Source organism: Artibeus jamaicensis, unplaced genomic scaffold (genome assembly GCF_021234435.1).
Source record: "Artibeus jamaicensis isolate MK-2021 breed Jamaican fruit bat unplaced genomic scaffold, CSHL_Jam_final contig_525, whole genome shotgun sequence".
NCBI classification, from domain to species: Eukaryota; Metazoa; Chordata; class Mammalia; order Chiroptera; family Phyllostomidae; genus Artibeus; species Artibeus jamaicensis.
In genome coordinates this window covers 10,897,136-10,920,382 of record NW_026521874.1, presented here as the reverse complement: position 1 = coordinate 10,920,382, position 23,247 = coordinate 10,897,136, and the positions used below count along the sequence as shown (strand labels likewise).

Here is a 23,247-nt window from a genome sequence, read left to right as displayed (position 1 = left end):
TCGCACCCACTGTTCCCAGATTTGTCTGCAGGCGATTCCTCTCCCCTCTTCTCCAGCCTAACTCAGACTCAGCCCTCCAGTCTGTGCTCGGTTTACACTAGCTCAGGAACGTCTGTTCCTCCAGCTGGGCCTGTTGAGTCCCTCAATCCCCAGTGCCTGACACTTCTCTGAGCAAACGAGCAAGGGCTGCCCGGCCTGGCGGTGGCCATTTTGGCCATTTCCTCGGTTGGGTTTCCTTCGGTGGCCGGGGCCCAGCGGACCCTCCCTCAAGAAACGGAAAAGCTGAAGGAGCCTCGTTAGGGATTCTAGAAGGTTTTCGCATCTGTCTCTCACCTCAGGTGCCTACCTAAGCGCTCCAGCCCACGTGACAACAAAGCAATCCCACGGACAAAGCGAGCAGATCGTCCCGCCAGCCTCGCACCAAACGGCTGCGCGGCCTGGGGTCACGTGACTTGCAGCGGTTGCGCATGAGCAGTTACTTACCACGTGCTCTCCCCGCTGGACTTTGGCCGTTGCAGCTGCGCATTTCGATCTGGGCCGCTCCAAGGCAGGAGGCCAAGTGGGGATGAGAGCAGGATTCTTTCTGGAGGTCACAGGTTGGGCTTGGGATGTATTGAGAATCGACTAGTGGCAGGCGTTGGAGTGATGTATCTCTCAGAATACTGCCAGTGGCTTAGAGTTGAGGGCTTGATAAGTGCATTTTACAGGTGGGAAAACAGGGGTGCCTGTCATTTTTAGCGCGTGTCCAAAGGTACAGGAAATGCCCGTCCTGGGATTTGAACCCAGTTTCTCTGGGCTCCCAAATGCTCAAGCTCTATTAGGCCCATGTTCATCTTTTAAAAGTCAAGTTTATTCCCCTACAATATGGCTGCCCCTGAAAGGAGTTTCCTCTCTCCTTCCCTAGTAACTCAGAGATAGCTGCTTGCCTGGATTCATGTCCTGGCTGTGTGACTTTAGGGTAAGTCTCGTCACCAGTAAGCCTCAGTTTCATCATCTCTAAAATGACAGCATTGCTTGCTGCCCAATAGTTATGAAAATTGATTCTAACAAAAACGTGGTGATGCTTTGCTGATGCCAGGTTAGGCAGGGCTAGGGTGTGCCAAAACAGATGAGGTCGTGTGATTAAATAGTGTGTGAGCATGCTAATAAACTCCACAGCCCATTAATAATATACATTACATGTTAGGTGATGGCAAAGGTCATGGAGAAACATTAAGCAGGGAAAGGAAAGAGGAGTGTATTGTTTGGGTGTAATTTTAAGTAGAATGGTCAGGGAAGACCTCACTGAGAAGCTAGCATTTGAGCGAAGACCTGAAGGAGGTGACAGAGAAAGACGCACCACAGGCTGCTATAAAACCTGGACAAGTTTGGACCCATTTCCCATTAAGAGCAGATGAGATCTAAAAACGGCCCTGGCATCCTGGTGAAAGCCTGCAGTTCTCCTGTGGGCTTCCCTCGTGGAAAGGTGGGCAGCTCTGTTGTGGGTTTCTCACAGCTGGCTCCTGCGGAAGTGGAAGCAGCTTGCCACAGGTATGAGGATTCACAGCCAACAAGCTCTTCCTTTGTGTCTCCAGAGCAGTGAATGTTTCCATCTATTAGAGGAGGGTCTGCCATGCCCTTGGAAATTGCTTCTTTTTGCTTCATTGAAAACAAAAGAAGCAAGAAGACAGAAATAGGACCAATGCTGACATTTTGCCGAATGCCCCATCTCAGCCAGCTTCTCAAACACACGGAGAGATTCATTCACAGAAATGCATCTGCTCAAAGCCCCTAACATAGATATAAGAGTGGCTTGAACACTGCACAGAGAAGTCTAGTCTGGGAGAAAAATATCAAGCCAGGCCTTGGCCAGCTCTCCTCTTAGCAAAGGTTGTAGAAAAAAATATTAGGAGCTAAAGCAAAGGGAGAGAACCCTAAGACTGTCCAAACTGAGAGGTCACTGAGTCCAGTAGACTAACTAAGGCCTAGAGAGGTGAGGTCAGCTGTCCAAGGTCACACTGCAAGTCCGTGAAAATCCCAGTGAAGTCATGGTCAGCTGGAGTCAGAAAATATTAGATGGAAAAAAAGTTCAGAAATAAACAACTTATAAGTTTAAAAACTGAGTAGGGTGATGAAATCTCCTGCCGTCCTGCCCCGACCCACCCAGGATGCGAACCACCCCTTTGTCCAGTGAGTCCATGCTGCAGATGTTCCCCACCCAGTAGTCACTTAGTAGGCACCTCGGTTATCAGGTCCACACTTGTTGTGGGACCACAGTGCTTGTGTTCAAGTCACCCTATTTTACCCAGTTATGGCCTCAAAGCATAAGAGTAGTGATGCTGGCAATTTACATATGCCAGAGAAACTCTATACTTTATCATTGTTTGGTCCATGTAAGAAAAAACAGTGTGTATGGGGCTTGGTACTGTTTGCGGTTTTAGGTATCCACTGGGGGTCTTGGAATGGATCCCCTGTGGATAAGGAGGGACTACTGTAAAACAGTAAATTAGGAATATATATAGTCTGTTAAATGATGGCAAGTGCCATGGAGAAAAATTAAAGAGGGAAGGGCACAAGGAGTAGAATGAATGGGTGGAATAAGTAGAACAATCAAGGAAGGCCTCGCTGAGAAGTTAGCATTTAAGCAAAGACCTGAAGGAGGGGAGGGAGGAAGACATGGCGGTGTCTACGGACAGGGCAGTGTCTACGGACAGGGCAGTGTCACAGGAGGAGGGGACAGGGCACAGGCCCTAAGGCAGGAGGCCACTGAAGTGAACAAGGAGGTGGGAGTTAAGAAGGAACAGAGCCAGAACGTGTATGTGCTTTGTTGGCCTCTGCAAGGACCTTGGCCTTCACTTCCAATCTGATGAGGAACCACTGGAGAGTTTGGGGGTGGAGAAATGACATGATCTGACCCAATAAAAAGGCCTGAAGTTACTGCCATTCATTCACTCATTCATTCGGTCATACAAGCCTCTCGGGTGTGAGGCACTGGGCTGATAACAAGCTGGACACGCCCAGAGTGAGCCACAGGGCAGTGAATTTTGTGCTGATTGGAGAGTCCAGAGCCAGGTGAAATGAGGCTCAGCCATGGTCTCCTCCCATCACTTCCCTGCCCTTCCTCACCCAGGGAGAAGGCCCAGGTACCTGCAGAGCTTCCTGCTCAGAAGGCTGCTGGAACCTGCAGGTTATAAATAGCGTCTCCAGGAGCTGGGAATCGAGCTGCTCCATCTGAATGAGTCAGAAGCTCAGAGCCACAGCCCCCAAGACTGCGACTTCCCTCCCCCCACACACACCACTCCACCCCGGACGCCCTTGCTGGCCTCTTACTTAAAGCTGGGCCTCTGCTTTTCACCACGACCCTCTCTGGCCTTGTCACTCCCCCTTTATCCCAGGCTCTCCCTCGGAGCACCAGGAAGCCCTGTGGTCCCTCAGTTCTAAGAGGCAGGATTGTGTTAATATTCAAAAGCCCAAGATCTGCATTAGGCCTACCTGGATTTCAGTCCCAAATCTGCCACTTCCTGGCTGTGTGACCTTGAACAAGTGACTTCACACCTGGGAGCCCCATTTTCCCCATTCATAATAATGGGCAGGATTGCAACGACAGTACCTACTTCATGTAGAATTAATTAGAATGGGGATTCAACGAGACGCCCCTCATAGAGTGCTTAGCCCAGAGCCTAGCATTAGGTAACTGTTCAATTAATGGTGTGATAGTTCCTGTACTCGATTATAGTCCAAAGAAGAGTGATAAGAAAATGACATCTTTCTTCTATTCTACTGATTGTCTACCACGTGCTTGAAGTATGGGTTCCTGATATATAATGCAGTATCTTTCATCGTTAGAGACAAGCAAATTTCTTTCTCTTCATCTTATGCAGGAAGAAACAGACTTGAAGACAGCCAGGTGAGTCGTCCAAGGCCATACGGCACCCAGGGAGGCAGAATCTCATGGCAGCAGAAAGGACTAACAATGTCCCCTGAGGCCCCGGGGATATGTACAGCCGCTGCTCCCAGCCCACCCCACCCCTGACGTGCCGCTGTGAGTGGACATGAAAAAGTAAAGGTGGGTGGGGGAAGGGGGACAGGCAGGCAGGGGCACAGGAAACTGCGTCCTCTAGCCATCCCTTCCAGCTCCTAAGGTGAGAAGCCCTCTGTCACCTCCCCGAAGCTACCATCCTTTGAGGGACACTGACTAGAAAGCTCTATCGCGTGGCTCCCCCAAAGAAGCTCTGTTTAATAAGATTTACATTGTTTTAAGGATGAAGGTGATGGTGACATTTTGGCTTCCCTGACACCCTCTGATCCTCCAGGGTTGTATGTGGTCATCCCCCCCAAACACCGAGGTTCTAGAAAGATTCCCTTGAGTTCCCCCCTCCACCATGCTGGCAGCCTCATAAAATACCAGAAAGGGCACGTGTTTGGGGGTCAGGTAAATCTGGGCTCGCTCCTGGCTTTGTCCTCCCTTAGCTAAGTTCAGTTCTTAGACTCTCACTCACTTCTCCATTCATTTAGCAAACACAAGTTTAGCAATGTCTCCCGTGCACCAGGCTCTGCTGTAGCCCCTGGCACCACTGCAGTGGGTCAGAGACAGAACCTCTGCCTTCACGGGGCTTTCGCTTCGGTGGAGGGAGGGGAGAGACATAATAGGCAAGCAAATAATTTCAGGAGTGATATGTTAATGAGGAAAATGGAACGTGGTAATGGGACCATCATGGGGTGGGGGGTAGGGGGAGGTGGGGGGCAGTTCCCTTTGAGATACAGTGCTCAGGGGGAAAGCGACTCTTTTTCTGAGACCTGAATGATGAGCAGGCACTTAGGCCTGGAGAAGAGAAGGAGTTTGGTGTGTGGAGATGGAGTTCTGGGAGTGGAGAGAGCGGAGGGAGACAGGGAGGAGTTGAGGTCAGTGAGGGGGGCAGGGGCTAGATCCCAGAGCACCCAGTGATGGGAATCCCAACCCCATAGCTGTGGGCATTTGGTGAGACGCACCATCGATCTGGCATAGGACTGGCATACAGTGGGCGCTCAATACTCAGAAACTATGTGATGTTTACGTTCCTTCCTGTCCTCCTCGTCCTCGGGACCCTCCTGCCCCAGCCCTACCCGGTGGCCCCTCTCAGCCCCAGCCGCTCCTTCTGGCCCCAGCACAATGAGGACTTCGGCAAGTCTCCACGCAGGAAGGAGGCAGCATTCCGCATCCTCTCTCCCCGTCCTCCTCCAAACCCTCCCACCGCCGCCCGGTGATTTTCCTGCCTTTAACAAGACGATTTTATTAAACATCTCGAAAAAATATTCTCTCACTCCCTCTCTCTTTATTTATAAGAATCAACTTAACACCCTGCTCCTTTGTTCTATTTGGAAACTGGAACAGCCTGGTTTATATTTAGCCGAAATCCTGCTCCTTTCCCCGCAGATCCCAGCTCGGCCCGCTGCGCTAGAGGGGCTAAGGAAAACACGGGGAGAGGGGGGTTTGGGGGGCGGCGGCGCTGTGAAGGTGCCCCTCCAGGGGCCCAGGTCTCAGCTAAGCTGGAACGACCCACCCAGAAGGCTAAGAATCGAAGAGTCCTTTGCAATGCTCTGTGTGTCCCAAGTCAAGGCTTTGCCTATCCTTCTGTCACCCTCTAGTCCTGTTCAGATGTCCCTGGAAGAAGAAAGGCAGGGAAGATGGAATATGGAGAAGAGCGAGCCCAACCCTAACCTGGAACTACACTTGGAAAGGCAGTATAAGGCAGCCATCCACAAGGCGGGTCTGCATTTCAATGCAGCTCCCCCTCGCAGGCTGCCCTGGGGGAACCCCGTGTGCTCACTACTGTGGGTGACACAGAGAATGTGCTTGATAAACAGTGGCCGTCATTAATCACTGGGGGCTGAAGGAAACTGCTTAACTCCTCAAATTCCCGGTCTCTACTCAAAAGCTGCTTCCTCCTGGAAGACTTCCCAGGTTCAAACTCACCTAGTCAGCTGAGAGCCCCAGGCTAAGTAGGCACTGGAACCACGGAGACAGATGAGCAGGAACACACAGGGCCCCGGCGTGGTCAGAGAGGGACAAACATCACTGCCACAGAAAGTGCTGAGTTCAGAAGAGACTTGGGCTCCATGTGGGCAAGGCCAGCTCTCCTTTGTTCCCTGCTGCAGTTGTAAAGCTGCAGACAGCCCCCGCTACACGGGGAGACAGCCCAGGAGAGTGGTGACGAGTCTATCCCGGTGAAGACTGGTGGTTCGTCCACACGGTGGACGTGACTCGGCCACAGGGAGGAATGAAGTACGGACACATGCTGCAAAATGATGAACCTGAAAAAGTCTCCACTCGGTAAAAGAAGTCAGATAGGAAAGGTGGCATATTGTACGACTCGATTTCTGTGAATTAGCCAGCGCAGGCAAATCCGTAGAGACGCAGTACGGATGGAGGGCTGCCAGGGACTATGAGGAGGGGGGTGGGAGTGAGGACTTCATGCACGCAGGGTTTCCTTTGGGGTGATGGAGCTGTCTGGACAGGAGAGGCAGCGGTTGTGCAATGCCACCGAATTGTGCACCTTCAACTGAGTTCATCGCATGTTATGTAGATCTCACCTCAACTTCTTGACGCTCAATAATTTTAGCCGACAGGGAAGGACACACTGAAGCCATAGGATGCCTCTGAGCACAGAGGAAAATGGCTAAAATGAACGAGGCCGATCACACAAAAATGCGGGTGAGGCTATGGAGCGGCCAGAACTTGCAAACACTCCTGCTGGGCCTGCAAAGTGGCGCAATTATGTTGAAAACGTTTGTGGCAGTTTCCTATTAAGTTAGACACTTACCACGTGATTCAGAAATTCCACTCCTAGCTATTTACCTGAAGTAAATGGAAACATGTGTCCATACAAGGACTTTTACGGATGTTCCCAGCGGCTTTCTTCATAATAGCCCCACACTGGAGACAACTCAAAGGTCACGCACCAGGAGAGTCACATTAAGGACTTGGGCTATACCTACACAGTAGAATACTACAAAGCACACACACACACAAAAGAAATTACCAATATGTTTAACAATGTACATGAACCTCATAAACATTTTTGCTCAACAAAGCAGCCAGGCACAAAACAGAACATTCTGCATGGTTTCTTTTCCATGAAGTTCTAGAACAGACCAAACAATCTATAGTGACAGAAAGCAGACCTGGAACCCCGATTGCAAAGCATAAGGAAAAATGGGGAGGGATGAAAATGCTCTATATCTCCACCGGAGTGTTTTTTGTTGTATGTATAATATACCCCCAATAAAATTGATCTAAGAAAAAAAAAAAAGACCACCTACTGACTATCTGCCCAGAACCACTCACCTCCTTCCAGTCTGCTCTGTGCCCTGGGAGGCTGCCCTGTCTGACTCAATAGTCTCCCATAATTTCTGGCCTCTAATCAGTATTGGCCCCCAGGAGGAGGTGGAAGGGACAAGGAGCTGGGAGGTCAGGATATTTATTCCTCTGCTCCCTCCCTGCAGGACACCACAGGCAAGCTGTGTCCCTCAACAGAAGGTCACGGCTTCCGTGAAGGTGGCTCTGTTCACACAGCTCCTTCTAAGTAGCAGAGCTGTCCCCTCAGCCCTCCGTCTGTGACAAGCCTGGCTCTGCACCCTTGTGGTTTCCGTGCACCCTGCTCACGCCTAAATGAGTCCCTTATTCACCCTTTCTGAAGTTACCCAATTTGAGCACGCCATCTGTTTCCTTCTGGGAGTGACTGGCCACACTAATGAAGATCCCTACTTTAGAGAAGGACGTAGACATTCAAAGAGGAGCAGAGAAAGGACTCAGAAACAAATGAAAAAGCAACAGAGGCCACCTGGAGGTGTGGTCTGCAGGTAAAGGGCACTAACAGATGAACGTCTGAATGGGTGAATGAATGAACAAATGAATGAATGAATGAATGTGGGCACCAGGAAGGACCCGTTTGCCCCACTTCCTTGAAGGTCTGTAAGTGCTAAGTGCATCAGCCTCCGAACTACTTCAGCCAGACGAGTGCTGACCAGCCCCCCAGCACAGAGTTGGCGGAGTCTTGCATTGGGAGGATTCACACGCAGCCTGGGACACCAAGGAAGCAGCCCCCCGCCCCCCAACAAGCTCAGTGAGAGATTCGAGAGTTATTTTTGACAAGCAAGCAGGGCCTGCGGGCGGCCCTGGCAGAGTGCGAGCTGGAAGGGAGAGCCAGGAGCAGAGAGAGAACAGACAGCTAGAGCGGAACCCACGCCCCGTCCCTGTGACGTCAGCCCCACGCACTGTGATATAACGTGGTGTGGCAGGAGGGGAGGCATCCCGCGTCCCCTCGGGAATTTTTACTGTGGTAAAATATACGCACCATAGAATGTCCTTGGGAATGTTTGAGTCGCTCCCACCCCAGGCTGAGTGACATTGGGGACTGGACTCCAACAGGGACAGGGGGTGGGAGCACCGGGCCAGAAATATTCGTGTCTAAATGGTGTGTGAGATTTTGCACAAGCCTGGAAAAATCCTAAAACTGGAGGGAGGGCCAATACTCTGTGGCAAAGTTGGGGTCAAGAATCAGGAAGCAGTTGATGTCTCCTACTCTTGCAAACTACGGGGAAGGCAGAAGCGGCTACATGGCAGGGAGGAGGGGAGCCGAGAGCAGGGTCGGGCCTTGGGTCTGGGCTGAGGGCTGCAGGCACAGAAGTGAGCAGCCGGGAGGCATCTGATAAACGCTGCAGTTGACTAGAGAGGTGCTTGCACCTGGCAGGGGGGTGGTCAGAGGCAGCCAGGGGGAGCCATCAAATCCCCGGAATAACTCGTGCTTCTGCAAGAAGACTCTGGAACTAATCAAGGTGGGGATCATCTGAAAACCCCATCAGAGAGAGATTGCTGAGAGCCCTTGTCTGCATCTGCAAGCAGGGATTGGAGGGAAAGCAAGTGAACAAAAGATGTGGTTTGCGGTGAAGGCTGCTGTCCTAGAAGAGGGTGCCGTTGTGAAGGTGAAGTCTTTCCAGGGCTCCAGTGGGAGGAGCGCCAGCAGTGACCATCTGCTGAGTGCCTGCTGTGTGCCCAGACCTGGGGCATCACGTGGCTGAGGACGTGAGCTCAGAAGACAGCCTGCCTGAACTCAAATCCATTCTTCTATTCTTGCTGGCTGTGTGATCTTGGACAAGTCACTTTATCCCGCACTCTGAGTGTCAGCTTCCTTACCTGGAAAATGGGGATAAAATGCATTCCTGGTTCCTGGATGTTAAGGAAGACGAAACTCAACATGCTCAGTAGCCAGTTCTTCTTCCCTTCTCCTGCTTCCCTTCACCTAAGTCCTACTCCTCCCCCAGGCTTCCCGTCTACCCTGTAACTCAATGCCACATATGGGAGTTGAAAATAATCACACGATGCACAAGAACTTTTCATAGGACTCTTCCCAGCAATCCCGGGGGAAAGGGAGGCAAGCTGGTTTCAAATTCCTCATCTTCCAGGGGAGCAAACCGAGCCTCAGAGAGCCCAAGGCCATGTGGCCAACAGGTGGAAGCATCAGGAGCCCGACTCAGGTCGGTGTAAATCAGAACATGTCCATTCATGAGGCCTGGTGCCCTCAGCTAAACAGGGTGAGGAGTAGCCCGCAGCAGGGCCCGCTCCTCACCCACCCTGTCTGCAAGCCCCACGTCGGGAGGCAGATCCAGCGTGGACACTGGAAACAGCCTCCAGATGAGACATACGGGGTCCAGTGGGGAGAACGTTGCCCTTCGTCACTGTGTGACCTTGGCTGAGTCCTTTCCCTTCTCTGGGCCCCAGTTTCCCCAGCTGCAGAACAACGGGGGGTGGAGGGGGTGGAAACAGGTGATGATCACAGTCCTGGAAAGTCTACGTTCTCGCTCCCTGTTGTCTTGTGGGTGTCTGGGGCAGGGGCAGTGCACCCCCCCCGGGGGCTGCCAGGCTCTCTTTCCTTCATTGTTCTCCTCCCTTCGTCTGGGGGTCAGGTCCAGGCAACGAGAACAGCCCACGCAAAGGTCAGGAAGTGAGAGCAGGCACATCGTGTCGGGAGAGCTGCTGACGGATCCGTCTGGTAGCTTGGTTTATTCGCCCACTGGATTATTCAATCAGTGTTTATTGCTGTGGGCCAGGCTTTGATGCGAGTACTGGGGACACAGCAATGAACAACACAGACAAAACCACCATCTTTACCAGTGGGGGAAACCCAAGTAAACAAACCAATAACCAGGCCACTTTCAGAAGGGAAAGTGCTATGTGAATGATGGCAAATATTTATAAAGCATCTACTTTGGGCCAAGCATTGCTAACAGATGTTCAATAATTTCATCCTTACTACACCCTATGACGTAGGCGCTATAATCATCACCCCCCCTTTCACAGCTGAGAAAATGGGCACAGAGGGGTGAAGTCACTTGCCCAGGGCTCCCCAGCTGGGGAGCAGTAGGAGTGAGACTCAAACCCAGGCCACGTGGCTCCACTGTGCAGGCTTGTGGGCAGAGCATTAAATAGGGCAGTCGGTTCGGGGAAGAACACGCTAAAGAGGTGGTGACATTTGAACTGAGACACAGCCGACCATGGGGAGTCTGGGAGGCAGAAAGTTCCAGATGGAGGGAATATTGAGTGCAAAGGCCCTGAGGCAGGTTAGAGCTTGACAGGTTGGGAGAAAAGCAAGGAGGCCAGTTTTAACCAGAGCAGAGTGACAGAAGAGGGCAGAGGCGTGGGGGCAGAGAGGAGGCCCAGAAAATGCTCCCAAGATCCTCCCGGGGACTCCCCAGGTGAGACCAGTCCCAGTCCAGGCAGGGGCTGGGGTGCTCCTCGGCCTTGTCTAATCCTATAAGCGTGAGTTAGAATCCAGATTCCACCCCTGGGTGCCCTTGGACCAGTGGCTTCACCTCTCTAAGCCTCAGTTTTCTCATCTGAAAAATGGGGATAATAGTAATTCCCATCTCGTAGGCATTGTGAGTATTAAACATAACATGTCTAAGAGGGAGATTTCTGGGAGCTGGAAAAGTTCTACATCTTTACCTGGAAGGTGGCACATATGAAATTTAATAAACTGTACACTTTAGATTTGTTCATTTTACTCCCTATATACTATAGCTCCATTTTGCAAAAGTACAGTGCTGGTCCATGGTTAATACCACATAAATATCGCCGAGCATTGGTATCGGGTGTTCTGTAACTATTTGTTCAATGAATGAAAACCTTAGCACTTTGCATATTTTATTTACTACTTATTTGATTCCCGATATTCCTGGTTCCAGGATGTTAAGGGAGCTGAAACTCAACATGCTCAGCACCGAGTTCTTCTTCCCTTCTCCTACTACCCTTTGCCTAAGTCCTCCTCCTCCCCCAGGCTTCCCCATCCACCCTGTAACTCCATCCAGAAATGCGGGCATCGCCCTGGCTGCCTTCCTCTCCCCTTCCTTCCCCAAGCCCTCACAGTCAACCCATCGCCAAGACTGTCTCCAAAGATGACCCCCATAATTCTTCCCTCCCTGTAAGGGTATGCTAACCTCCGGTCAAGAGGTAGAACTTAACCACATACAAAAAGAAGTTGGACCCGTACCTCACTCTGTATATAAAAATCAACTCAGTGGATCGATGACCTAAAAGTAAGAGTTAAAACCACAGAACAGCTGGCGTAGCTCAGTGGATTGAGCACGGGCCTGCGAACCAGACGAGCACGGTTCGATTCCCAGTCAGGGCACGTGCCTGGGTTGCAGGCCAGTTCCCAGCAGGGGACCCACGAAAGGCAACCATACACTGATGTTTCTCTCACTCTCTCCTTTCCTTCCCCTCTAAAGATAAATCAATAAAATCTTTCAAAAAAAAAAAAAGAAATCTAATATGAGGTAAATGATTATTAAAAAAAAAACAACACAGAACAATTAGAAGAAAACTTAAGGGTAAACCTTGTGACCTTAGATTTGGCAATGGATTCTCAGATTTGACACCAAAAGAACAAGCAACAAGAGGAAAGACAGACCAATGCAATTTCATGAAAAATAAAACTTGTGCATCCATGACATTATCAAGAAAGGGAAACGATAATCTGTACAATGGGAGGACCAATTTGTAAATCATACAGGGTGAGGCAAAAGCAGATTTACAGTTGAGTACAGGAGACACAGACTTTACTATTGTATTATCATTGATTTATTACTGTATTATTTCCCATATGAAAAATGGTGAGCCTACTTTGGCCAAACCCTGGACATCTGATCTAGAATCCAGAATATATAAAGAACTCTTACAACTTAACACAGAAAGGCAAACACCCCAAGTAAATGATGGGCAAAGAAGATACACAAATGGCCAAATAGCACATGAACATATTTTCAACATCATTGGTAGTTAAGCAAATGCAAACACTTTATATCTACTAGGAAGGCTTCAGTTTTTTTAAAAAACGGAAAATAGTAAGTGTTGACAAGGCTGTAGTGAAGTAGGAACCCTTGTACAATGCTGATTGGGAGTGTAAAATGGCATAGCCTCTATGGGAAGCAGTCTGGTGGTCCCTGAAAAAGTTAAACATAGAGCTACTATGTGACCCAGCAATTCTGTTCCTGGGTATATATATTCAAAGGAATGGAAAACAGGGACTCAAACACATACTTATTTACCAATGCTCACAGCAGCACTATTCATAACAGTCAAAAGGTGGAGACGACCCAAAAGTCTATCAACAAATAGATGAATAAAACAATTGTGGTCTATCCCTGTAATGGAATACTATGCAGCCATAAAGAGAGATAAAGAACTGATACGTGCTACAACTTGGATGAACCTTGAAGACATGATGCTAAGTGAAAGAAGACAGGTACAAAAGGTCGCATAGTGTACGAGTCTTTTTATATGAAATGTCCAGAACAGGCAGGTCTACAGAGACAGAAAGCAGACTACCAGCAGCTGGGGAGAAAGGGAATGGGGAGGAACGGCATCATAGGTATGAGGTGTTCTTTTCTAAAAAAATTTCATTGATTGATTTGAGAAAGAGAGACAGAGAAACATCAATTTGTTGTTCCACTCATTCACGCATTCATTGGTTGACTCCTGTATGTGCCCTGACCGGGGATCAAACCTGCAACCCTGGTGTATCTGGACAACTCTCTAACCAACTGAGCTACCCAGCCAGGGCTGGTATAGAGTGTTTTTATGAAGTGATTAAAAAAGCTGAAAATAGGCCCTGACTGGTGTGGCTCAGTGGGTTGGACAACGTCCCGCAAACCGGAAGGTTGCTGGTTCCATTCTGGTTTGATTCCTAGTTTGACTCCCTGTCAACACACATGCCTCAGTTATAGGCCCGGTCCCCCAGTTGGGGGCACGTGAGAGGCAACTGATCGATGTTTCTCTCGCACATCAATGTCTCTCTCTCTTTCTCCCTCCCCTCCCCTCTCTAAAAAGAAATAAAATTTTTTAAAATGTCAAAAAGTTAAAAATAGGAAGAAGTGTTGGTCACACTTTATCACGAATGCACTAAATGCCACTCAAATGCACATATAATAATCTGTTCGGCAGCATCATCTAAGAGAGAGCACTAACTACCTATCCCTCCCCTGGAATCAGGCTGGTCTGGGCACCGACTGGCTTCGACCATTAGGATACAACAGAAGTGATGCTCTGGGACTTCTGAGGACAGGCTTTATCATAAAGACCATCGGCTTCTGCTTCTGGAAGCCAGCTGCTATGCTGTGAGAAGACCCAGCCCCAGAAGAGGCCCCCGTGGAGGTGAACTGAGGTTCCCCCAGTCATGCCTCAGCTAAGCTTCTAGCTGGCACGGACCACAGCCGTGTGGGTGAAGCCATGTTGGAAACTTGCAGCCGTCCCAGCGCCCCCAGCTGACACCACATGAAACAGAACTGGCTTGTCACTTGACAGGTTCATGAAAAATAAATTGTTTGAAGCCACAAAGTTTGGAGTCATTTAGTATGCAGCAATATATAACCAATTCTACCTCGAAAAACTTCACAGAGCTGCCCTTTTCTCCTAAGGTTTATCCTCGCCTGAGCCTTCTAGCGCCTGCTCTCATTCTCTCGGCCCTCCAGATAGGATCCAAGCGCCTCAGTGTGGGCATCAAGACCCTGAGTGATCTGTCCCCGTCTGTCCCTGCAGCCCCAGAGCCCCTCACCCACGCCTCTAGCCCCTGCTACTCACAGTTCCTGGACCTCAGCACTTCCTCTTAGCACAAGCTGTGCATCCATGTCTTTCCTACCACCTCTCTCACCTCCCAGCTAACTCTCCTTTAGGCCTCAGCTCAGACATCACCACCTCCAGGAAGCCTTCCCTGACTGTCCATGCTAAGTTATGATAGGCACTTCTCCGGGCACCCTCTTGCCCCCATGCTTTCCCTCCTCACAGCAGCTGCCCCTGAATTGCTCTTGCCATTTTAGAAACCTGTCTCTCTCACTGCACTGCAAGTAATTAGGGCAGGGACGAAGTCTTCTCTGTGTTCTCAGGGCCTAGCACGGGCCGAGCACATAGTAGACACTCAAAGAAACCCAGAAGAGTGGAGGTGGGAATTTGGGGCTGTGGATGGGGGGCCACCTCACATCTGACATGGGACTGGTGTGTGGCGGCTGGAGTAATAAAGGCCAAGGCTGGGAATATGGAGCCCTTGTCCACGTGCCCAGCTCTCCCCACCCACCCCCTGGACTGCACTGGCGGAATGCCTCGTCCATCTCCCCAGAAAAATGACAGTGTCCTGCAGTGGTTACTTGCAGGAGCCATGCAGGCAGGCAGCCAGGGTTTCAATTCTGGCTCTGCTGCCTCCTGGCTGTGGGACCCTCTTGCGCTTCATTTCTTTCACCTGCAAAACAGGGCACAATAATGGCTCCCCATAGGCTGTCATAAGGAATAAATGATGTACGCAGATAAAGATGCTTAGTACAGTAGCTGGCACAGGGCAGGCTGCCGGCTGGACTCTTCCTGCCACACTGCGAGCTACGCTGATGCAGGCCTAGCACTGTGCCTGGTGCATGGCAGGTGTTCAGGCAATGCCTCAGCAGTGAACGAGTGAGGAATCTGGTAAGAAGCAATAATAATGATCATAGCACTCAACTATTGCATCAACTCATTCAATCTTCACAGCCAAGGAGCTGGGTACTGTTATTGTGCCCATTTCACAGGTAATGAAACTAACGCCTGAGAACATGCAGATCATAAGCAGTCTGGATTGGAGCGCAGACAGTCTGAGTCCTTTAACCTTTTCTCCACCGCTCTATACTGCCTCTCAAAGCCCCAAGGCCCGCCTTTCCTGTGAGCTTGGCTTTGAACCAGCTTTGTGCTCTCAAGCACATGAACATCTCCCCGGGCCTCAGTTTCCCCATGTGCCGAGAGGACTGTAGGAGCCAGTGTTGAAAGGCACTTCTGGTTGGTCGAAGACTCCAGATCCTGGCTGATATCTGGCCAGTGCCGGTCACCTGCTGACCAGCCAGCCACAGCGGAGGTGACATTTTCCGTGGGCTGGACCATCACGGGTAAGTCACTGCATATTGACAGCTGCACTATTCCCCCATGCCAGGGGGAGTCTGGCCTCTAGCTATTCCCAGTCCCCTCCTCAGGGCTCCTGAAGGAAGCTGAGACGGCCACCCCCAGATGTCTATTCCTGTCCCTGGCCTAGCGCCGTGCTGGGGAAGCAACAGCTATTTTGAGCCCCTTCTCCCTTCAGGCATGAGCGGTGGGAAGGCGCCGGGTACATCCCGAACCGGGAGGCCGCCCATCGCAGCCTCGCTCTGGATCTGGGCCACACCAGCCCCGTGGCTCTGCCCATTTTTCCGGTTCTGGTGATGTGGTCAGTTCTGGTCACAACCACCACACTGAGATGACCCAGGAGAACCAAGTCCGAAGGACTTCTGCTGGAGGCTGGAGCACAGGGTAGCTGGGCTTTTGCCCTTTGGGGAGAAAACTGGAACAGCCACAGCTGGGCTCACCAGCTGGGAGAAGGACTCGCTCTGAGCCTCAAAGTGGGGAAGACAAGGGTCAGGACAATGCTGTGGATCTTGAGCACCCAGGCTGAGACAGGCCCTGTTGTAAGCACTTCACCTGGAGTGAAGTCATTTCATCCTCACAGAGAGGAGACTGAGGTTCACTTAGAGGAAGTGACTTACCCCAGGTCACACATTGGTAAGCAGCTAAATTAGAACTTGAACCCAGGCAAACTGGCTCCAGAGTCCCCGCTTTAACCAGTTTCCTCTGAACCTTCCAAGCACAGGATGATAATATACATTAAGAGCATGAACACTGGCTGGAGAACCAGCCCCCCTGTGCCATCCCTAACCTTGTGGCCTGGCTAGACCACCTGGGTGAGCTCAGCTTCCTCGCCTGTAAACTGGGAATAATGACAGCACCCACATCTAGGACAAAGGGGAGGATTACTAATAACATAGTTTGGGGGCCAGGGCTTAGTAACTCCTCCAAATTATGAAACTAACATACGCACTTGGTAAAATCAAATAGTTTAAAAGGGGGGGCACAGTAAAAATGAGTTCCCCCTCCTATTTCACACCTATATCTCCACTCACCAGAGGTAACTACCATCAACAGCTTTTGTGCCACCTTTTAGAAATTTTCCAAGCACATAAAGCCACAGAAGCTGTACGGGATACTGGTTAAGGGCCTGGCCTGCCTGGTCCAAATCCTGGCTCTGCAGCTTACAAGCTACGTGAAGCTGCCTTTCGCTCTCGCAGACAATGCTGCCAGACACATCCTGTTCAACCTGTCACTTGGCACAAGTGCACGAATTTCTCTGCAGGACAAATTCCTGGCAGAGAAATTGCTGGGTCAAACAGTAGCACCCTTGTAATTTCAATTAATTTTTGGATGAGCAAATTCTCACAGCAGGCAAGGGGGAGGGGAAAGAGGTCCACAGAGCAGTGAGGATGAGGGAGGAGCACTATGTGACGTCCTGGCTCTGAGGTCCAGGGAGGGCTGTGTCTGCCGCAGCAACCTGGAGGAGGTGGCAGCTCCCCAGCCCCCCTGGGCAGGAGTTGCAGGGTTTAATTTTAGCCAGATTGTCCCCATAAATGCTTTACAGGGCATTGGTTGATTGGATTAGAAGAGCAGGAGCCCCTAATGAGCAGCAGCTGCTTAACAAAATGCTACAGCAGACACAATTTTCCTTGGTCACCATCCACCATGGCAGCATCCAGGATCTGATAGGGACCCCGTAGATGCCAAGGGCACCTTGGAAGGGCACCCCAGTTGGGCTTGCCTTCTTTGAATATCCCTCCAGGTCCCAGACATCCCAGAAGAGGTAGAGAGCGTGGAGTTACGAGCACAGGTTTTGGGGTGAGACAAAAGGTCTTTTGCAGACGGAAATGACTGTGTGACCTTGAGTTAGTCATTTCCCTCCCTGAGACCTGCCCTCGTGGGGCTGATGGACAGACTGAATGAAGTCAAACACATGAAGTGCTTAGTGTTCACTGCCCGGCACCTAGGAAGACCTAACAAATGGTAGCCTGTTAGATAAAGATGAAGAATAGAGCCAGCTACTCTGGATCGCCCTCTCCCCAGAAGGCCCTGGAACAAGATTAACAGGTGTAGCTTCCCACCCCTTTCTCACGGGAGCATTTTAGTAGTTGCCCCACGCACCTCCCTAGGGAATGCTCCAGATTTCCCGGTCTGTAAAATGGGTTGTGTGATTTATGGTTTCAAGTAAGTTTTAAAGGCCTTGCCAGAATTAATATTCGGTTTTGTGTCTGATCCAAAAGCACAAATTGAGCGTGGGAACCCTCAGATGGGGAGAAGCGGAAGCGTTTCCTGAGCTCCCCTCCCTCATCTCCCATTTATCTGACGTGGGACCGTCCTCCGACTGTCTGAGGAGCAGCGACAGCGAGGAGTGTACCCCATGGATCCAGGCAGTTCCTGACTCGGTGCAGAGCACAGGCTGGGGGTCAGAGGTCACTATTAATTAGCCTCTTCCTGCCTGAGTTGGCGCCTGTGTGAGTTCTCCTCTCCCAGTCTCAGTCCCCTTACTCACCCGTGAACTGCGGATAATACTGGCTCCCCGGCCGGGCTGGGAGAGAATCCAGGGGACTGACCGCCCGCGGCCGCCCGGCGCTCCGGGGACGCGCACGGCGGGGGCGCAGTCCGGTCACCGCCCACCGCCCGGAGGAGGCCGCCGCCCTCCACGCCTCCCGGGCGGATTCCCCCGCGGCCTCCCGCGCGGCCCGGCGGGGACCGGGTGATTGCAAACAGCCGCCGGCCTCATTAGGAGACGTGTAATTAGAGACTGGCGGAGCCGTAGCCGGCGCGGGCTAATTACCGCGGGGAGCCGGCGCCGCCCGCCTGGGCCGCGGGGCTCCCGCCGGTGTCCCGATCCGCGTGGGGCCGGCGGGAGGCCCGTCCCGGTCGGAGGAGGGGGTCCCGGGCCGCCCAACTGAGCTTCCTTCCAGGGGCTGGGCCTGGCGGGGAGGAGCGGATCCTTCACTGGAAACAGTTTAAAAAGGACTCGCGGACGGGACAACGGCGTGGAGACTGCAGGGGGAGGCGGGTAGAGGGGTGACTATAAGGTGGACTAATGGTAATGAAAAAAAATACAGTAAGAATAAATTTAAAATATATATATTTTGCAAGCCCTATGCTAGAGAAATAAAATAACAAACCCGAGTTTACTTACTGTGCTAGGCACTTTGCCCACGTGAACTCGTTTAAATTTCACATCCACCCACGAAGGCGGAACCATTATTTTCCTACTGCACAGATGAGGAAACTGAGATCTACAGACAAGACTCAATCCCCCACGACAGCATGTGACTGCATAGTGACGAAGAGGGGACTCGAACCTGCGTCTCTCCCTTTTTCACGAAGTGGACAAGAGAAGCCCTGCACCGGACATCAGCCTGTAGATAAGAGCAAGGACCTTGGGGACAAAGGGCGTTGAGTTGGAATTCTCCTCCTGCTTCTTACTGAGTGTGTGAATTTGATCTGAGCCCCAGCTGCTTCCCATAAAATGTTGGGATGAAGTGAGCTGAAGGCTAGGAAGTATTAGGGGCGTTATTTTAGGGACGCGAGGAAGAAGGGAGAACTCTGGGGCTTTCTCTACACACTACAGGCCTCTGACGCCCCCTGCTGGTGAAAGGGGGACGGCGGCGAGGCCCTACCTTAAAAAAAGAAAAAAGTTAATGAGGTTGTTCTTGAGTGAGAAGAAAAAGCAGACACTGTTCCCTCAGCAAGGCCAGTGCTCTTCTGCCTCCCCTCATGCCCCTCTTCCTTGCTCAGAATCCCTCCTTTAAGGTGGTGAAAGATGAGATGGGAAAATTGAGGACTCACTTCAGATCTTGCAAATAATCAGTTGTGAAACCTGCCTCCCTTTATGGACCTCACAGGGCCAGCTAAGTCCTTTGACAGTTCAACCACTAATAGTCAGACATAGCTATAAAGACCTAGTCACAAGGGTGCACATCAAAGTGTTGGATATGATAAGAAAACCTGGAAGTAATATAAACATCCATCATGGAAATACGGACCAGTTTAACGGTGGTTCATCCAAAGAATACAATACCGTGTAGCTGATAATGTCGCTAACATTTGACATGAAAATAGTCGAAGAAGAATGAATTTTACAGACATTATGTTGAGTGAAAGGAGACAGACAGACGGACACACACACACACACACACAAACATGCTGTCGGGTATTTACCTAAAATTCAAGAACAGGCAAAACTAATCTTTCATAATAGAAGTCAGAATAGAGGCTACTTCTGGAAAGAATTTTGACTGGGAAGAGGGCATTGGACCCTTCTTGGTAGCTGGAAATGCTCTTAATCTGGACGGTGGTCACACAAGTCTATACACGTGTTAAAATTCATTGAGTTGTACACTTATATGCACTTTATGTATGTTATCTCAATAACACAGTTTTTTCAAGCAGCTAAAGAGTACTAAACAGTATGATTCTATTCTTTAAAAGGAAAATAAAAAAATATATATAACAACATAGGCTAGCAGTTCTCATCTCAAACTGTTTTCATTGTTTCCAGACCCCTTTGCATTCAGATTATTGAGAATCCCAAAGGGCATTTGTTTTTGTGGGATATATAGACACTTATCATGGACATTAAAACAGAAATATTTAAAACACAATACACAATTGCATTAGCTGTTAGAGTGGTAACAGCACGTGTCATGGACCCTCTGGAAAACTTTACTGTCCAATGTGACAGTAAAAAAAGGCAAAGAACATCTTCCTGTTGACATGAAAGTAATTTTGACCTTAGAGTTTTGGAAACCCCCGTGGTCCCCGCATCGCACTTTGAGAACCACTGGTACACGGGAGAAATAACGGGAAAAAATACACCATATGATAAATTATTCTCTCTCAATGATGGGGTTATAATTTTTCTTATTTATTTGTGCTTTTCAGTTTAAAAACTGGAAAATATAACGACAAAAAAAAACAAAACCGACACAACACACCCGCCTCGGTAAGATTGCAGAAAAATCCGAACGGTAATAACCGAGCCCTAATCTGAAAGGGTCCGACTTCACAGGTCAGTCCCTGGCCTGTAAATACAAGAATTCCATCACCCAGCTTTAGGGAGAGAATGCAAGTGCACACACAACTGTATTGCGATGTTATAGAAAGTAAACGTCCCGAGGGACCCACATGCAGCAGCTGTACTGCCTACGCAGTACTGCCAACTCTGGCGTGGAGTAGAAGTACCCATCAAAGTCTCAAACTGCTCCAGCGCGGAGTACAGTACCGAACCTACCAAAGCAGCTGGGAACTCAGCAGTACGCTTGCGCTCTGCAAACGCAAATGAAGGCGGGCTTGAAGGAGACTGACACTGGGCTCAACTTGTCAGCATTACAGCTCCGCCTTCCTATCCTGCATCCCTCTCTGAGTGGCTGCAAGACTGAGGCGGCTAACCCAGTTAGCACGTAGGGAAGCCAGGGGCGGAAGTCGCCATGGTGCGGTTCAAGCACAGGTAAGCGTCCCTTTAGCGCCCGTCCTGTCCCGCTGCCCGTGGCCTTGGCCCCGCGCTCACCTCCCTCTCGCCCGCCGCAGGTATCTGCTCTGCGAAGTGGTGTCCGACGACCCCCGCTGCCGCCTGAGTCTGGATGACCGAGCGCTGTGCGGCCTTGTACGGGACACGATTGCCCGAGTGCACGGGACTTTCGGTGCAGCCGCCTGCTCTATAGGCTTTGCGGGTACGAAGGGGCTGGGGGAACGGGCCGACCGGGCCGGGGAAGGGAACCGGGGCGCCTTGGAGAGATTGGGGGCTGGAGGGAGAAAGGGCACAAGCGACCCCTGGAGCTGCCCAGCTTGATGAACCATCATCCTTTCTGTATGATGTCGTCCTCGTCAGGCGCCTGGGGTCCAGAGCCCCAGTTCTGGCGAGTCCAAAGTTAGGCAGAGAGCTAAGAGCGGAAGACAGTGGAACTGTGGGTAGGAGTCCCACTTTGACGTGTATATTGGGGATTGAGACTAAATTTAATAGGATGGTCAGAAACAGATGAGGGTAGTAGAGTTACTATTGTTAGGTGACTGGTTGGTTACATTGACATCACATGGGAAAACAACAGAATCCTGAGAAGCCCTTAACAGGGCCTGTAAAGTACAGAACACACAATTGTAAAGGGGGAACAGGGCCCTCCTGACAGCCACGCTCCACATGGAACACTGGGGAGGTACATGCACTTAGACACAATTTTATGTCAGTTGCTACAAGAACCTACAGAACCTAGCCACAGAACCATTTTTCAGCCAAGGGTTTCTTTTCTGAGGAAAATGGGTCTCCACCTCTCCACCCCATTTATTGAGTTAACAAATCAGTGAATTAGAACATTTAAAGAAAATCTGAGCCCTGGCTGGTGTGGCTCAGTGGATGAGCACTGGCTGGCGAACCAAGGGGTCACCAGTTTGATTCCCCGTCAGGGCACATGCCTGGGTTGCAGGCCAGGTCCCCACTTGGGTGCAAGTGAGAGGCAACAGACTGATGTTTCTCTCCCTTTCTCTCTTGAAAAATCAATCTAAAACTGAATTCATTCACCAGTTCTGAGCAATGTGGAAGGCCCTGGATATTATCTAACCCCCTTTCATAAATGGTCTGTCCTGAAATGTTTCCTTCAGGAGTCTGTTTTTATTGTGTCCCAAGTGCCACTGCCTTGAACAGTCTCTGGCACATAGTAGACTCTTACACTAAGATTTTTAACTTGCTTCTGAGAACCTCCAGTTTTCCAGAATGAATTGTCTTCCCTGCTGTAGTGCGATACCTCAATGCCTATACTGGAGTAGTGCTACTTCGATGCCGAAAGGAATTCTACCAGCTTGTGTGGTCAGCTCTCCCCTTCATCACGTACTTGGAGAACAAAGGGCACCGTTACCCGTGCTTTCTCAACACCTTGCACGTGGGAGGTAGGAGTGCATGTGGTATGGCTGATTTTCAGTAGGTAATAGGTTCAGAGTTCACTCATGACTGATGGGTGGGCCTTCCTCTCCTGCCGAGAACAAGATGCTCCCCCTAGCTCAGAGTGTCTGAGGCAGACATCTTTCACAAGCTGTTGACCACAAAACTTTCACGTGCCAGGTACAATTAGAACGTGTCAGAAGTTCCTGATTCAGTACAACAGGAGGCAGCTGTTGATCCTGCTGCAGAACTGCACTGATGAAGGTGAGCAACACCAGCCGTGTCCACTGAGCAGTGACCAACCTCTGGCTGAGTAAGAGGTCACACTCAAAAACGCCTTTCATCCGTACTGTCTGCTTTTCTCCAGGAGAGCGGGAAGCCATCCAGAAGTCTGTCACAAAAAGTTGTTTACTAGAGAGAGAATCCGGTGAGGAGGAACTCTCAGATGGTGGTGATGAGGTGGCTGAAGCAATGGAGTGAACCTGTGCAGGCTGTGGGGTGCCCAAGCCTCCGGGCCCACTTGTTGCAATGGGACGTTCTGGGAGGCAGCAGGATCTTCCACTTTCTAGGATCTGCCTTCTCCATAACAAAATGGATGCCACTCAAAGTCCCTGACACATTTGATAGATGTTTCACTTGTGCTTCAATGTGCCCTCTCATCTCAGGCTGGAACACCCTAATCCCCATAGAGTTCCTGAACTGGGATTTCTAAACTGCTTCCTTTTAGGAATGACAAATTAGCCCTGGCTAACTTGGTGGATTGAGCACCAGTCTGAAAACCAAAGGGTCATGGGTTTGATTCCCAGTCAGGGCATATGCCTGGGTTGTGGACCAGGTCCTTGGGGGGGGCGGTACCAGAGAGGCCACCACACATTGATGTTTCCCTCCCTCTTTCTCCCTCCCGCCCCCTCTAAATATAAATAAAACCTTTAAAAATTAAAGTTTTTAATATATATAT

At 50.4% G+C, this 23,247-nt stretch overlaps 2 protein-coding genes across 2 annotated transcripts in view; one reads left to right on the top strand and one right to left on the bottom strand.

Moving 5' to 3' along the window:
• Positions 1–18,096, bottom strand: part of CABP1 (calcium binding protein 1) — a 48,954-nt gene extending 30,858 nt beyond the window's left edge. Inside the window, exon 1 of the mRNA XM_037156237.2 lies at positions 17,916–18,096. The gene's annotated coding sequence lies outside the window, so the exon portion shown is untranslated. The remainder of the gene's footprint in view (positions 1–17,915) is intronic.
• Positions 18,097–20,802: 2,706 nt separating this feature from the next.
• Positions 20,803–23,152, top strand: POP5 (POP5 homolog, ribonuclease P/MRP subunit). Its single transcript, XM_037156301.2, has 5 exons — positions 20,803–20,867; positions 20,948–21,090; positions 22,148–22,297; positions 22,470–22,553; positions 22,657–23,152. Exons 1-5 carry the CDS (start codon positions 20,848–20,850, stop codon positions 22,767–22,769), a joined length of 510 nt encoding a protein of 169 aa, XP_037012196.1. The 5' UTR covers positions 20,803–20,847; the 3' UTR covers positions 22,770–23,152.
• Positions 23,153–23,247: the final 95 nt, after the last annotated feature.

What these genes read in the sequence shown, in the direction of transcription:
- POP5 (XM_037156301.2), top strand. Translation starts at nt 20,848, where the DNA reads ATGGTGCGGTTCAAGCACAG. An exon ending in ATGGTGCGGTTCAAGCACAG is followed by an intron (nt 20,868 to 20,947) that starts GTAAGCGTCCCT and finishes CGCCCGCCGCAG; the next exon opens with GTATCTGCTCTGCGAAGTGG. An exon ending in CAACACCTTGCACGTGGGAG is followed by an intron (nt 22,298 to 22,469) that starts GTAGGAGTGCAT and finishes TTCACGTGCCAG; the next exon opens with GTACAATTAGAACGTGTCAG.